This window comes from Echinococcus granulosus, assembly GCF_000524195.1.
Source record: "Echinococcus granulosus chromosome Unknown EG_S00079, whole genome shotgun sequence".
Taxonomy (NCBI): domain Eukaryota; kingdom Metazoa; phylum Platyhelminthes; class Cestoda; order Cyclophyllidea; family Taeniidae; genus Echinococcus; species Echinococcus granulosus.
In genome coordinates, this window is record NW_020170459.1 from 300,463 (window position 1) to 316,056 (window position 15,594).

Consider the following 15,594-nt stretch of genomic DNA (forward strand, 5'->3'; position numbering starts at 1 on the left):
CTAGTTCTGAGCGTCTTCAAGTTGCCTTTCTTCGCTTTTATTGATTGCCTCCATGCATTTCTGAAGTAAAATCTTATAAGTACGAATTTAATGATCAAACTTGGTACTTTTTGTGAACCCAACCAATTTAGAAACAGTTTTCTCTCATAGTGATACCATTCAAGCACCATAGGGGTCTGAGCATCTTCTTATTAGGTTCTTATCACAGAGGCTTGTATGATACTATATTAGTTGTCCGAAAGAGACTTTTCAGTGGCGAATCTCTTCACTTTTGAAGTCCCTGGAAGTTCCAGGGTCGGCGGTTGGCTCAACCATCATGGCAATCAAACACCATCCCTAATAATAGTCCTTAGAAATCCCTCTCCATGAGTAGAGTTAATCTTGCGCTTGGGGACTAAGAGGCTTACTGATTGATAAAAGGTTGAATTAAATTTGTCCCTTGTTTTGAAATTTCTCAGTGTTCTTTCTAGAAAGGAAATTGAGGAATTCCTTAGGTGGAGTCTTGAAGGTACCCAGATTGATGGCTGGTTTTGTTGATAATGGATTTGTACCCCTAAATCGGCTTCTTATGGGGTATTTGCGGGTACCAGTGACTCGAAAACCTCCACTGGCAAAAAAGACCTTCCAACACCTTTTAAATAGCACGTTTCAGAGCCGTTGACCTTAACTTAGTTTTCTGGTACTAAGTGAAGGATAAGACCTGGTTTTATCCACTCACCACCCCCAGATTCATTGTGGTTGGTCTTGCGAATGGTGGCCTCGTGGTGTTCAACGTGAACTTCAATCGGTGGAGGGAGGAGATTCAGGGAGGAAAACCAAAGCAGCAGCAGCAGCAATCACGCCAGGATCAGGATGATCAACAGCAGCACACCACCCGCTCCTACCCTCCCCAACCTGCAAACAGTAACACCACCACCAGCACCACAAAAACTGAAGAGCGGGAGGGGGCACAGGACGAGGAACAGCTACCAGTAACCCCCGAGTCCGCGGCCACTACTGCCACCTGATTTTGTATGCCACCACCCCTCCCTTTTTGTCCATTCTATATCTCCATCCGCCTCCTCTGTCTTGTCTCATTCCATACTTTTCTGTTCTCTTCTACCTGTGTGTTTTAACATCATGTTTTCAGACATTCCACTAACGAACTCAATCAAGTGAAAGGAAAACTTGACACTTCTCTTGTTGAGGGAGGGAGAAAAAGATTAAATACATTATATTTCACAGGGAGGGAGGGGAGAGGAGGTTATTGCACGTAAACACATAGGAGGGGGAGGAGCAAGGATTACGGGGGAGGCCTAGTCATCGTCATCTTCATCGACAGTCGCGCCATGAGTTCCCTCCGCCCTTACGTCTTCATCAACGACACCAGATTCGCCTTTATGAGCACTATCGCTGACTACATAGGCAACTGAGAAGGCGTTCGGCGCCTGACGCTGGTTGTGATGGTGGTTTGATGTCGGCGTCGTCCCGACTTCCTCTCCACTCCCCGCCTCCACACCTTCGTTTTGTGCAGTTGGGTGGGCTGCACTGTCGTCCTCCTCCATCTTCTCTATTGCCCCCTTCTCCAGTTCTTCATAATCTGCCTCTTCGTCTGAAAGAAAACGGTGCATTCTGTAGCCTCACTTCTTCCCTCAAGAGTCCAATTCTAATCAAAGCCTGTGGAAAAGAACGTCTCTCCTGAAGACTGCAACTGAATTAAAGTAGGATCAAAACTCGAAAGACTTTGCACTTCTATCAAATAAGTTGTCAAAATTCGTTGCCTCCTTGATAAAATTTAAGCAATAAGAAATGTTTCCTAGTTTGCGAAGAATCCAGCCTTTCAAAAAGCTGGATTTCGCACTAGACCACCTTGGAGGTTCACGATGAGCCTAAAGTATCCACTTGGTGGGGAGATTATTTCTTGTAATCCGACGGCCTTCAGTACTTTTCATTCTTGTTGCCTTCCAAGGATCTAATTTTTTCGAAATACAACTGACTGGAGAATAAAATGCAAAATGGTGGAGAAACTTTACACCTCTGCTTGGCTTCTGATAATCGTTGTCCTCGCGACGACTGATGCTTTACAATTTTAAGAAAACCAAAACCAAATTCGCAAAAATCCAATCATTCCGAAGGTCATGAGTTGGAGAACCTAATCATGAGTCTGGAAAGATCCATTCTTGGACAACGTCATTTCAAGGGAGAAAATATAGTTGCGGAGGCATTTTACACCTCTACTCGACCCAGATGCCTCCAAAAACCGACGGCTTATTGAAGTACTGTTATCAAGTAGTCGTGTTCAGAGATTTTGAAGAATTAGGCCTTCCAAAAAATCAGCTGTCGCAAAAGCCGTCCTTAGGTTGTTAAAAAATGGTTTTCTAGGAATATGAATAGAGTTCTACCGAAAAACCATTCCGCAAAGCTCATTTGATTTTAAATCATGGAATACGATCCCCCCGAATAACGCAAATTTGACGATCTCGTCTTTTAAGCAGAACCTCATCCTAAAGAGCATTAACTGAGAAGAAATCTTACCCATCTTCTTTGCCTACCAGTTTCCAATTTGGTGATTCGAACCTCCTAAAATTAGATTTAATACCAGATATTCACCTTAAATAGGGGCAGCCCTGGGAAATTGATTTGCAGACAGTTAATATCAAAGCAAAAAATGAATTTCCCGTCAGTATCAATCTACAGTGGATCAGTATTCTAAACGATAGAACATCGTACTTTTACCTACAAGAAATATTAATACATCATTCCCACATGCTATTGTGCAAGATGACTTGTAAAAACAGATTACCCGCTCCTTCATCCGCATCATCGTCTTCTTCCTCTTCCTCTCCCTCTTCCTCTTCTTCCTCATCTCCCTCCTCCTCATAATCATCAACATCTTCCTCATCATCAATGTCGTCCTCTCCACCTTTACCGTCCATCTCGTCGACCTCCCGACTGCCTTCGATCTCGAAGCAATTGGCAACATTGACGTTGGCAGAGCTGTCACCAATGCCTCCACCGCCATCACCAGCTCCGCTTTCGACAACACCACCTCCGGACATGGCTGAGATGTCACGCAGCCGCTTCGGTGTCGTCACAAAAGTTCCCTCCTTGTACCGACGCATCTCCTGATCAGTTAAATCAGAAGAGAAAATATGGCGTTGATTAGATATATCTCCTCGCACATGGCAGCTGACTCGATTGTGGGTTAAATCAATGACCCACTTCTTCGTAGCGCTGCTTATCCTTCTGCGCTTGCAGTTCATAGGGGGCCTTATCCGGACATTCGTCCCATAGACGCCCGAGTTCTTTGGCGACCTCGCTAACCCGCCAATCCGGATGAGTGTTGCGGACTTCAGAACGATAGTGGTCGCAGAAGAAGAAGAAAGCAGAGAGGGCGCGCTTGGGCATTGAGGGGTCCTTAAGTCGCCGCCTTTTGGTTCCCCGCATGTGATGGTGATGTTCAAAGGTCGACTGCTGCCCACCTGGTTGAGATTGTTGTTGCTGCGTATGCATCATGGGTTGGGGCGGAAGTTGCTGTTGCTGCTGTAGCTGCTGTTGTTGTACATACTCCCCCATCTCTCTGTTGTAACGCTTTGTATCCAAGCGAGACATCTCTTCAAAGGGAACTCGTTTGTCAGGAGGCATTTCCTTCAAAAGTACAGTAAAGGGGCTCGATGGGATGAAACGATGGTTTTAAACTTCTGTACACATAAACAAAGGGACAAACTCACACGCCATCGCTCTGCACACCGCTTGGCAAATTCGTTAAAAATCACATTTTCATTGGGATGAAGAGAGCGATGCTTATCCCGAATCACTTGAACAAAACACGCAAAACTGGAAAGGGGACTTTTGGGCCGGTTCTTGTCCTTCACCCTCATTCACTACACAAGCGCCCGCGGCAGCAATGTGCATACAAACAAAAAGTATTTAGGCATTAACAACTTCAAAAAATACATATATAAAAAAAAGAATTACCCAAAACAAATCTAAGATATTTAAAAAAATAGGCCATGGATTTTGCTTAGACATGCGTGACAAAGGGGGAAGAATAGAACCACAACCATGAGTTTGTCAAATTACTGTAAAAGTGGTAGTATAGACAACAAAAATACCAGGTCTAGCAAATACTTTTGCATTTTAACAAAAACAAATCTTTAAATGCATAAATGCTTTGTAGTTATTAGAAGTATGAAGAAAAATAGGCTGCATTGTAACGAAAAACCCCATAAAACAACACAGTGTATGGTTTTTGCACAAAATCAAGAACAAGACAACGTCAATACAGACCCACTTCGTAATCCTTTATAAATGCAATGCCCTAGAATGACCCCCGGAATTATCAACAAGAACAAACACAAAAGTGGGTTATTTGCAAAGAAACATTTAAAAATACGTTCTGACATGGTGAGCCATGTTTCCCGTGCCTCTTGTTCAACTGCACGAATAATATGCCAAGAGGGGTTAACTTCCTGGTCATGTGCGGTGTATGCCCGACATATTGGGACCGATACGGTGTTGGATCGAAATAAATAAGGCAAATTGCAAGCGAGATACAAACATGTAATTACATCGCTCGCGTATGTTGCGATTTAAACGCGCGCGAATGTGCGTGCGTTTACAAATGCACAATGGCAGTGATTCTTCCCTGTGGCATAATTAGTGGTAGATGCTATGTGGCCGTGTTATCATTAAAATATAATTCACGAGACTGTGTATTTAAAGTACCAGGTGAACCATGGTTAACTCACGCATTTCTGATCTATTCCATCGCACTTTCAGCCCCTAATTAAAAGTGCCTATATCAGGATAATGCTTGACAATAACTCGACGCATTATCTAAGCCGACACTATTGATTTCCCCAAAATGAATTGTTTTACCGACCTCCACGCAGATACATCCGCCATGTTATTGCTATAACAACGTTAGATAATCTGATGTCCTAGATACAAAAAGCGGTTTACTCGGTAATTCAGAGACTCGGCTCAAAAATTTTAAAATTTTACATATTGATTTTAATTAAACATTAGGGGAACTTACCAATTTTACCTGTTAACGCAAATATTTTAAATTCACTTATTAACGGTTTTCGTGCGTTATTAAGAGCGGACGATTGTATGATTCCTGTCGTGCGCTCGGCGTCGTTTTGTTTTCTGTCCTTGTGCTCGTTTTTCGTGTGTTGTCATCATTTTCCACGTTTGTTTTAAAAACCCGTTCATGTCTCATAAGGTAGAACTAGTAGATAGGAGACGCACTTTCCCTGAGTACTCCGAAGAATCAGGCATGAAGCATCGACGGTACGTTTGTGCACATGGGGCGCCATCTTGCATGTGACCGTTTTTTACTCTGCCATGCGCCATATCATATACATTCTTCCAATGCTTGTTTGCTTCTCGTCCTTTCGTGTCTGCACTTTTGTGGATCTAATGATTCAGTATCTCCTTGTAGAAGCAATGTTTCTGATATCGCAAAGTCTGGTCAAGTTGAAAACGAAAAACGCGTTAGACGTGAGATTGCAAACTGCAACGAGCGACGTAGGATGCAGAGTATTAATGCTGGTTTTGAGAACCTTAGAATTCTTTTGCCGCCCACACAGGATGGTGAGAAATTGAGCAAGGTAAATTCTGCATTCTATCTTTGACCCTAGTAGGCATCTATTTTGCAACAAACTGCAAAACTTGTCAATACCCTTCTCCTGAAAGTGAGCGCTCTTGAACAGGAATTGGCACTCTACCGACGTTCGACTGGTCTGCCCCCGTCGGCGGTACTCGCAGACATTACTGAAGAGGTCGCGACTGGTTTCGCAAGAAAGCGTCGCGCTGAAGATCAAGGTAAGCTGCATACTCCGAAGTAATTCTCTCCCTTCAGGAAAGACGTTGGAATCCCTAAAAGTGGCTAAGCAGGATGTCGAGACAGCACTTCTTGATCTTGATGATGGCAACGCTTCGGGTCGCTCCTCGGACTGCTACGATGGTAATTTTGGATGCTCTCCGTCGTCGACTACTCGACTGCCGCCAGTCTCGTCCGCTTCACCTCTCGATAGTACCGTGGGCACTGCTGCCCGTTTGGAGCACCTGGTGATGGCTATTGAGCAAATCGAGGGCCCTCCGGGGAATACGCCTCAGCAGCTAGAAAAACCTCCTCTTAACGACTCATTCGCCTATGTTCCGCATGGGCAGACTGTCTACTATAAGTTCCCGGACTCAGTTTCAGACTTGAGACCATTTTCATACGGTTTAAATACGACTGATTCTGGTGTCCTAAAGCAGAATATCAACTCCTTCGCAGAGGAGTTCGTTCTGAACTCTTCTCCGCCTGCGCTGCCACCGACTCCTATTCCCGCGTGCGAAGACAAAAGTCACAAGGAGATGTCGATGGATGGGTACCATCCCGTCGCGAAACTGCTGAATCGTCCAATCCCCCATAAGTATCTTCATCGTCCCCAAGTTGTAGTCAATAATTCGCACTAACTTCATCCTAGATGCTTTATTTTCTTCAGCCTTCACCACCGGGTCCCGGTCTTGACCTCTAAGTGGATGGCTGCTGTGTACATAACCTGTTCAATATCCTGTCTTACCGTTTTTTTCTTTCCTACGAGCACAGTTTTATAATATTTTACGGATTTGTTGAGTCGTGAGACCTCTTCTGTAGGTTGGTGAATTTTGGCCTGTTTGCTGATGTTTCATTTGTACATTGTCCACTGAAGCTTCTCAGCTGGTACCATTTTTCCTCTCCTAATTATTAGTGGTGTGAACTACTACGGCTCTTGTTCTTTTCTTTCCAATTTCTCGACTCCGGTCCAGATATCTTCCTTTCAATGCGCTTGATTTGTTTTTTCCTGGATTAAAAAAAATCTCGATTGAATTGCCTCATGTTTCTCCAGTGTCGCAGTTAGGGGTTGGTTAGTTTTAACACTCGATGAATGCTGCTACAGCGGGGATGTGATGGCTTGGCTTCTTTTCCCCAAATCTGGGTGTACTTTTCGGATGGAGTTCCAGACTCGCATGCACCGTGGAGCGGGTTGGGGCCCGTCACTTGTTTCGAGATCGGCTAAACCGTCGTTTGTGTTGTGGGCGCGCGTTGGTGTGTGCATGTCCTGGACGCGCTGATCGGTCTAATTGTAACGCAGAGATAAAAAGTCTTGAGTCGGCATCTGTGTCATCGCAAAGCCGTTTTGGGACGAGGGCGTTGGGTGATTCAGGATCCTGATTTTTCTTCGAACCAAAACGGAAAGCGGGGTGGTGAGGTCACTCACGATCGCATTTTTTCTTTCCCCTCGAACGCTCGGATTCCACAGGCTGTGGACCTTGGTGCCCACGTCGTGTCTATCCAGTAGTCATGTCACTTGCGCGTTTAAATCCGTTCCAAAGATTGACCTTATATCCTGGACTCGCGCTCTTTTTCGCCAAGCATCTGTCTAAGCAATGCCCCTGTCATTTGGTTTCCTCGTATTTTTGCCTCAGTAATAGCTTTTAGTTTTTATTAAAGATCGTTCATACGACGTAGCTAGTGAGCGCAGCAAGTGGTAATGCCACCTGCTGTAGTACGAAGAGCACCCGACAGATGGATCCATCCCGTTCATAATCACGTCAGCCAATCTTAATTACTACTTACGCAACTGGAGTATATCAAGAGTGCTCCACCAAATCGCGATATCTAAATCTTTTCTTTTAGATATACCTTTTTCAAACGCTAAATTTAGTGAAAATTCCAGGTGATTTGCAGAAAAAACTTTTTTCCGGTGCATTCCACTTAACGCTTACCCGAGCTACTCGCTTGAACCGCACAGGTACTCAAGCAGACGACACCGCTATTGCGATATAGGCGCTACCGACCACGCAATCCACTGGGTGATCGGGCCTGCAATTCACACCGCAAGCTTACCCTCGTTGGCGGCCTTCGAACGCCCAAGGCAGCTAAGGTAGAACTTGGTAAACCCATTTAAAGTTTGAAATCGTGCAGCCAATCCTACTCTGCAGTGTGAATTCGGTTGATTCCAATCAGTCAGACGACCCCGTTTCAAGCCACCACTCGGTTTATCGATTACCGCCCTCCCCCCCTCCTCTCGCACGCGCGCTTGCACTATCGATCCCGCGCGACCTAATATTTAAATTCGCAGCCGATTGAAATAGGCGGATTTTTTAAGCCAAAGCGGCAAACTCCTTTCATAAGACCTGATCGTCTGAGTCGGCATTGATTATGCCATGCACAGAAACGCTTTTTTGATTTTGATTTTCGCCGCTTCTCGGGTGCCACTTTTGCACCCTGCAGGTTATAAGACACACCCAACAGGGCTTTGGATTGTAAGCTTGGCAGCTGCACACACGCGCGACGAAATTAGAGGCCAAAAGTAGTAACGTGTTTTCGTGTTTGGACCCACACGTGCTTCTCGCCTCCCTCTCCCATTTAATTACGGTTAGCGTGCGCAGCACACAGCAGCGCAGTGGTGGCCACGCAGCAGTACTACTGCGTTGCGCTGTTTTATTTTTGTTTCAACTTTGGGAACCCAGCCAAATCTCGCCCCGTGTGCAACCAAAACACAATCATGTGCACGCCCGGAGGCCGTCACCCCACACGCGCGTTTGATTGGAGCGTGCTGCGGTGGCACGTACGCACATGCTCACGTCATAGGCGGGTGACTTGGCGCGAGGCGCTGGAGCAGGCAAAGTTGGCAACGCAGCCGAAGTGGTACGCGTGCACACGTGCATGGGAAGGCCAGGACCGCCGAGCTGTGCCAAATCATCACAACTTAATCCTTCAGGTCCGCGTAAAACCAAACCATTCATGCCAAGCCTGCTCACCCACACACAAACACAGCTTCACTCCTGGCTCAGACAGCTGGGAATGGTTAAGTGATTGCGGCAGCGCCGCCTAACAGATGGGGCAGGATCAAAGGAACTCCTTTGTCGTTCAAAGGTGCTCAAGGGACTTTGAACTTTTTGGGCGTCTTCATTTGAGAATGCAGTCTTTCATGCATTTACACAGCTAAGGATTTATGAGTGGTGAAGCAGAGATACAATGCGTTCACTTGCCTCGTTCAAGGGAACGAGAAAGAGACGTCAATGCCTATCATTTAGAACGTAATGATGCCTAACTACATAGAATCGTGGCTACCACACTGGCATCATGATATCCAGTTCATGTCACCTATGCTAATAGTTCTCCATCCCTTCTATGCTTTGACATTAGGTTTTCAGGGCTGACTTGGTCATCACACCTTAACGCCTTGGCAATTTGCAGTCCCAAACATTTTTAAAAAATTTTCTGGAATATCACTTGTTTATTTCTTACAGGATGGTATGTAACAACCCACTTCCTTGGGCACTGGGACGTAGTCAGACGATAACGAGTTTCTGAGAGAAGTGAGTGAATTTCTTACCGAGCCAAATGGAAGGTGACTATTTACAGCACTTCTTTACTTGAGCGGCTGTCGCCTTGACGATATTTGTCGTGCTAAGTTAATACGGATCTCTTCCTGTAAGATTCGACTGATGTAACCGGTTTAGGCGACAAAATTCATTTGAATGTACCTTTCAATGGCCAGTTGCACAACCTACTGTTTGACATGGATGACTTATTACATACTGGAGACAGATGTGATGCTTGTGACAACCGCTTTTAAATAATCCCAGCTTTACTAGGATTAGGGAATTCAAGAATCAAATGATGAATAGAAATGTAACACTCAAACCCTCCCATAGATACCGTGATTAGCATGAGTGATTTACAGATGGCAACTATTGATTGAATAAAAAATCGGTCCTATCAGTTAATTACTCAGCTTCAAAACTGCCATTCCGATAGTTCTGACCCGTTTATCTGAACTATCAGAATGACCCGACCTGACCGTAAACACGGAGTCGTGTTTCTCTCCATTTATTGATATAACCTTAACAGTTAAAAGGTATCGTTCCTGGGGGGTACACGTAATGGCGCCGGAATCGTGTATCATGGCACGCCAACATGACGACTGCACGAAATCGGCGCCATTAAGGGCTCCACCACCACAATGCATGCTTGAGAGACAGGGCATTTTTAGCATTTGCGGAGCGCAGCCCTTCTGGCAATATGATTTGGGTGGTTGTGCGCCATCCACGTGGCAGCAGTCACACGCTTCAACGGTCGCACCCACGCACACATGCCTGCTGCCATCAGCTGTTGTTGTGACTGCTACCCGCCGCCGATCGGAGTGCGTGATCTCAGAACTCCCCATTGGTTTGTCAGTGGACATAAACGCCTACTGATTTGTTGTAAGTAGACATGATTTATACTGTCTTGGAACAGGTGTAACTTTGAGAATTTTGCACAGATGCCAACGATAAGATTGTTTGAAACTAACTTAAATTGGAAAAGGCCAAGTGGTAAGGATTCGCATTTATATGCTTGTCTATCAAAGAGATCAGAGGCATATCGAGCAAATACATAAAAGAGAGATAGTTAACTATGTACAACGCTTAAGTTACGCTGGCGCGGTCGTGATGGCTGACGCTGGACGTTGACCACGGATGTCACCGAGAATGATGCTTAAAGGGGGAGAGAGACTATGCAATACGTAAGTTGTTTGTGTAAGTCTCGACCTTGGTAACAAGCCAATGAAGGGTAGCTCCATCGTACTTTCGCCGGGTGGGATGGCCTCCAGAACATACCAGTAGCGCCTAGACTTTCTCTTCGTCAGCAAAAAATATTCTGCTGTAGTAGTATGTCCTCTTACATCTTTAGGGAAGGGTTCGGGAGCCACACTTATGCTGATAGCATTCTGAACTATGGCAAGGACCTCGATTAAGATTAATGTAGAACAAGCAATTCAAATATCCTGTGGGACTTTTTGGTATGAACATTCTTTAAATTGACCCCATCTTAGCTCATTCGCCAATTTTTAATGGCTTATTTAATGCAATCTTGGAGCCCACATGGAAAACAATCTTCACGACTACTTGCTTTGATAACCCAATAAGACACAGGTGTGAATATTTTATTTCCTTGAATGGAAATGTCAGGCGAGAATAATGAGTTTCTCCTGAGTACGTAATTTTGCACTCTTTACAAAGTAGGTTGTTCATGATTATCTACTTGAATAGGGGAGATAGTTCCTAATTTTTAAACTTTGCACGTCTGATTGTGACCCCAGATTGTCGAATGTTTTCCGACTCACATGCTGTAGTTCATTTTGTTAGTAGTTAAACTGCAGCTCGTTGTAAGAGTCACGGTTCTGTAAGAAAACGGATAAAAAAAACACAAGAGGATGCACGAGTAGACAAATTTAAAGGACTTTTCCCTCTTCAGTTCTGAAGGCATAACTAGAAGCAAGGCGTTTCTCAAAAAGCCTAATTTATTGACCTTTAAAATTTGTGATATTGAAGTACCATAAGTAGAATTTACTATTCCAAGTAGAGTGCGTCTGCTGTACAAGGCATTGGTACACAAACACGCGCACACCTCACCTTACGTTGGGTGGAATTCACCCGCCATTCTCTTCATTCCGTATTCCCCCCACGACGCACAGCATTGACTCACCTCGCCCTTCGACATCTCAGCGGTCATAGACACGGGCACATTACCATAGGCTCTGTAGGGATCGTTTTCGAAGTCCGCTCCCTGACCCCCAACCATTGAAGGTGAAAGATAATGCAAGGTATGCGAAGTCGCAGCACACACAGGTAAAGTGTGTGGAAAGTGGTGATTCTCATCCCCCACTCCTCCTTCAACTTGAACTCTGCCATACCTTGTAGTATCGAAAGTATAGGTCCCAGCCGGGCAGTAGAAGGGAAGTTCACACTCAGTGGAATAAGATGCACTGTACCGGTACCAGAGCGGACTGGCTTTAAGGGGTTGTTGCTGAGATGCTGTGGAGGGGATATCGGTGGTGACAGCATCGGTGGCGGAAGAAGTGGTGCAGACGGCGTGAACGCGCATGTGTTTTCGCAGTGAGCTGGGATGGGAGTAACTTTTGCTGCAGCCCCGGTAACGGCAACTGTACGGCTTCTCGTTCCAGTGTGCGTGCATGTGCTTCTTGCGATCCGAGCTGTTGGCAAATCGACGATTACAGCCAACGAACTCGCAGAGGAAGGGCTTTTCACCTACACAGAAGGAAAAGGTGCAAAAGTTGACATAGACAGAACCGGTTTCCGTTGTTTTCCTGCACTACTGTTTATGAAACATCTTTTTCTTGATGAATGGATCTAAAATCACCAATTTAATAAGGCATCAAATAAATTATTGTACCGAGTGTGAGATGGAACATGCGGTTAAACAATAAGAGGGCCATTGAAGTGACGGCAAAGGTGGGTTGTTTTCATGACTTCTTAGGACAGGATGTGTTAAGGAAGTAGAATTAGCGAGCACTTTGCATCCTGTCGAGAAAAGATTGTGCAAACTCAATAAATGCGCCATCTAAGAATCTCTAGAGCTGCTTTTGTTTTGTCAGATTTTCCTATCATTAAGGAAATGTTCTCACGCATCATTATGGAAAACAGAAAGAGTATTTCGAAGTGCGAGAGTGATATCTGGCACAACAACCTAGCACGTGTGCTGCCATTGTTTCCAAAGCGGATGGACAAGGACAGCCCTATTGTTTTGATGACTGACAGACTGACTTGTTCCTTGAAATTGTTTCAACTCATTCAATTTGCAATGCATGATTTTGTGCAATCAGCTATTATAACTGGTAAGTGGCTTGACACTTGCTTATGACAGTGGGCTCGAGTGAGAAAATCGGAGCATCATATGCACATTGGGGCATGTAAAAGCAAAAACTGTGGGAATGGTAACCTTCATACTAGGGATGCGCACCCCACAACCAATCTGCTGAAACAGCCTAATATCTTCATTGGAGTCTAGCTCCTCGGTACTTCGGTTAACTTCCATCAATTAGACTAACAGACAAATAATGCTAGGAAATTGGTTTCACGCTCCACTTCATCTCACCACACCGAGTGGTAACATTGTTGAAGCTCATGAATGTATCCACCACTGAAAGGAATCTACTTTGCTCTCTTAATGTAGCAGGATGGCTTTCAGACTCGTCTTTAAATCTTAGTCGATTGCCGTCAATCATGTCAAGTGGTGAGTGAAAAGCAAAATCGCAAATTTTTGCACCACTGTTCAAGGAGCATCTACCGTTGGTTTGATAGTGTAAACCAAGGGAAAATTGTTACCAAGTTATGTGGCCATCGACAAGCAGGAAGGGATAGAAGAATTCCACCGGCCTTCTCTCCTCTCCTCAGAGTGACGCTGCACATAGCGGACCCACACTAGCGACTAAAGGGTGTGCACTTGGCCATACACACACCGAAATAAACTAGGAAACAGAAGTGCTGGTGAAGACGGACAGATATCACTTTCATGGGTGTAATCGAACGTGCCTGTGTATGTGATGTGATGTACAGCTGTCAAGCATCCTGTCCACGCGTCTCCCTCTGTCTATCTCCATCTCCTTGGTTTTCTCGTCTGACTTGAACTTTCGTTTTCTCACACCTACTGCAGCAGCAGAAGCAGAGGCAGCAATTACAGAATCAGCAGCCACCAATAGTTCTTCTATTTTTTCTTCATTAGATACTCTGTTCTGCTTGTTTAGCAACTCTAAGCTACTACGGACCTTTGTCTTTTTAATATAACTGGTTTGTGATATTATTAACACATTTACTGCTAGCACAACCTATATGTGATGCCCCTATTTTATCGCTCGGGCCGGACATCACACACACATGACGCGCTATTTACCAGCCATGATAGCTGATTGCACAAAATCATGCATTCAAATAATTAAAGGAGCATGTCAGTTTGTAAGTGAATTATTTTCCTTATTTGCAGAGTCATACCCATATTCTACAAAAAATTAGTGACGATGGGTGTCACATTAAAACAGTGAAACATCTGGACGGTGTTCGCCGATCTTCCACGGAAAGACTGCAAACAAACGTGTTAGATAACGCTCTTATATTTCGCCTTGAATAATTGGAATTCGGGGAGAGGACTAGTTCAACCTCGTTGACTTGCATCAGCGAGACATTCCACATTGACCACGAAGTTGTAAGCTGAGATGGATATATCTTAAATCTTAAATCTCAAGTATGGTGAATTGGCATAGATTCTGATACGAATGCTGCTTCAATAATTTTGAGCCCTTTGAAGTGAGTATAGTGTTAGGTGGGCGTGGAGTAGGCTTTTAATTGATTGTTGTCAATCCTATCAGACCCTACTTGACTGAACAGTCCGGTGCCACGTCAACAGATTTGAAAATATAGAAGTGAAAAGTTTTTACTGGAAGTCTGCACTCATCCTGTAGAAGATTGATTTGCAGCGTTAGAAGTCTAAACCATTTTTGGCAGAAAAAGTGAAAGATGAACAAACGTACAATTATGTAACAGAGGCGTACCCCGCCAAGTCAGTCATAAATTGTCTATGAATGATGCCTCAGTGTTAACTCAACTCCCTGGGATGGAATTTTTTCGAAGCTGGTAGGGTGGTCAAGCTTATGAGGGCCCGAAGACGCAAAATGTGCTCTAGGGACATGCGTTTGAATGGTTAGTGGATTTAAATTAAATCAAGGGGAGAAGGGAGATAAGCGGCATTTTATATTTCAACACTCTGGAAAGAACTGTCCTTCACACTGGTGTTAATGCCTGGAAAACCTTCATAATGGTCTATTTTTCCTGACCCATTCTTTAATCACCGTTACATACATCTGGAGAGCGCCTGTTATCAGTTTGTAATAACCAGTTGCACTAAATCTTAGAATGTCTGAGTTCAAAACGATGGTCTAATGACACACATTTCTCAACCTTCTATGCTGCAAAACTCTAAAAAGAACTGATCTTTTGTTGGTATTGATGGTTCCTTTTCATCCAAGGCTTCCTCCATAGGACGAGTTGACTGTGATTGTGAGTTAACTCCTCTCGCCTTTTTTGTGTGTAAATAAACAAGCTTCAACGTGTTCTCCTTCCAGACGGTCCGACAAGTAGTACATGAGAAGGGGAGGTGGGGGAGGGAGACGGCTTGGCACTACGCCTTACACCACCATCGTCTTGTGTGGTTTCCCCGTTTCCATCCTCCATCCGTCCATCATGACGGACATGGCTTCAATGCGCACGTGTGCGAATTAACTGCATTCAGCTGAGTGGATAAAAAAATGCAAACTCATCCAGCCTACCTCGATGGAGATGATCAAATAGTGGTTTAGATAACCAGTCAGGTGAATGGTAGGATCTAAATCGCATTCTAATCGTTTTATAAAGGCAGTAAAGCAAGATTTAAATGGTATGTTTCTGTTTTGAAACATGAACCATATCTTTGGATTACTTCAAAATGGTTCATCCAAAGCACTTTTGGAAGAGAAATACTAGTATCACAACTTAATTCAATGATTGTTTAAAAAAGATGGACCAGCTCAAGGGAAACTAATTTTTTAAACATATGCTCCTTTATTTTACTTGGATGCTGAAACATCTCCATCCATCCATCCATCCATCCATCCATCCATCCATCCATCCATCCATCCATCCATCCATCCATCCATCCATCCATCCATCCATCCATCCATCCATCCATCCATCCATCCATCCATCCATCCATCCATCCATCCATCCATCCATCCATCCATCCATCCATCCATCCAT

At 44.4% G+C, this 15,594-nt stretch overlaps 4 protein-coding genes across 4 annotated transcripts in view; 3 read left to right on the forward strand and 1 right to left on the reverse strand. All coding sequences in view use genetic code 11, as the record gives it.

The window, feature by feature from the left end:
* EGR_07518 (Neurobeachin) overlaps positions 1-1,007 on the forward strand; it is a gene marked incomplete at both ends in the record, with an annotated part of 60,011 nt that extends 59,004 nt beyond the window's left edge. Inside the window, one exon of the mRNA XM_024496767.1 lies at positions 728-1,007. Within this exon, the coding sequence (XP_024348838.1) occupies positions 728-1,007 (280 nt within the window). The remainder of the gene's footprint in view (positions 1-727) is intronic.
* A 288-nt stretch (positions 1,008-1,295) lies between these two features.
* On the reverse strand, positions 1,296-3,860 carry EGR_07519 (High mobility group protein DSP1; the record flags this gene model as incomplete). The annotated part of the gene is made up of 4 exons (XM_024496768.1): positions 1,296-1,591; positions 2,783-3,104; positions 3,202-3,627; positions 3,711-3,860. 4 exons carry the CDS (start codon positions 3,858-3,860, stop codon positions 1,296-1,298), a joined length of 1,194 nt encoding a protein of 397 aa, XP_024348839.1.
* Positions 3,861-5,197: 1,337 nt separating this feature from the next.
* On the forward strand, positions 5,198-6,450 carry EGR_07520 (Transcription factor AP-4; the record flags this gene model as incomplete). The annotated part of the gene is made up of 4 exons (XM_024496769.1): positions 5,198-5,277; positions 5,429-5,597; positions 5,631-5,811; positions 5,849-6,450. The coding sequence occupies 4 exons, from the start codon at positions 5,198-5,200 to the stop codon at positions 6,448-6,450; spliced, it is 1,032 nt and encodes a 343-aa protein (XP_024348840.1).
* A 3,459-nt stretch (positions 6,451-9,909) lies between these two features.
* On the forward strand, positions 9,910-10,224 carry EGR_07521 (hypothetical protein; the record flags this gene model as incomplete). Its single annotated transcript, XM_024496770.1, has 1 exon — positions 9,910-10,224. One exon carries the CDS (start codon positions 9,910-9,912, stop codon positions 10,222-10,224), a length of 315 nt encoding a protein of 104 aa, XP_024348841.1.
* Between the last annotated feature and the right edge of the window lie 5,370 nt (positions 10,225-15,594).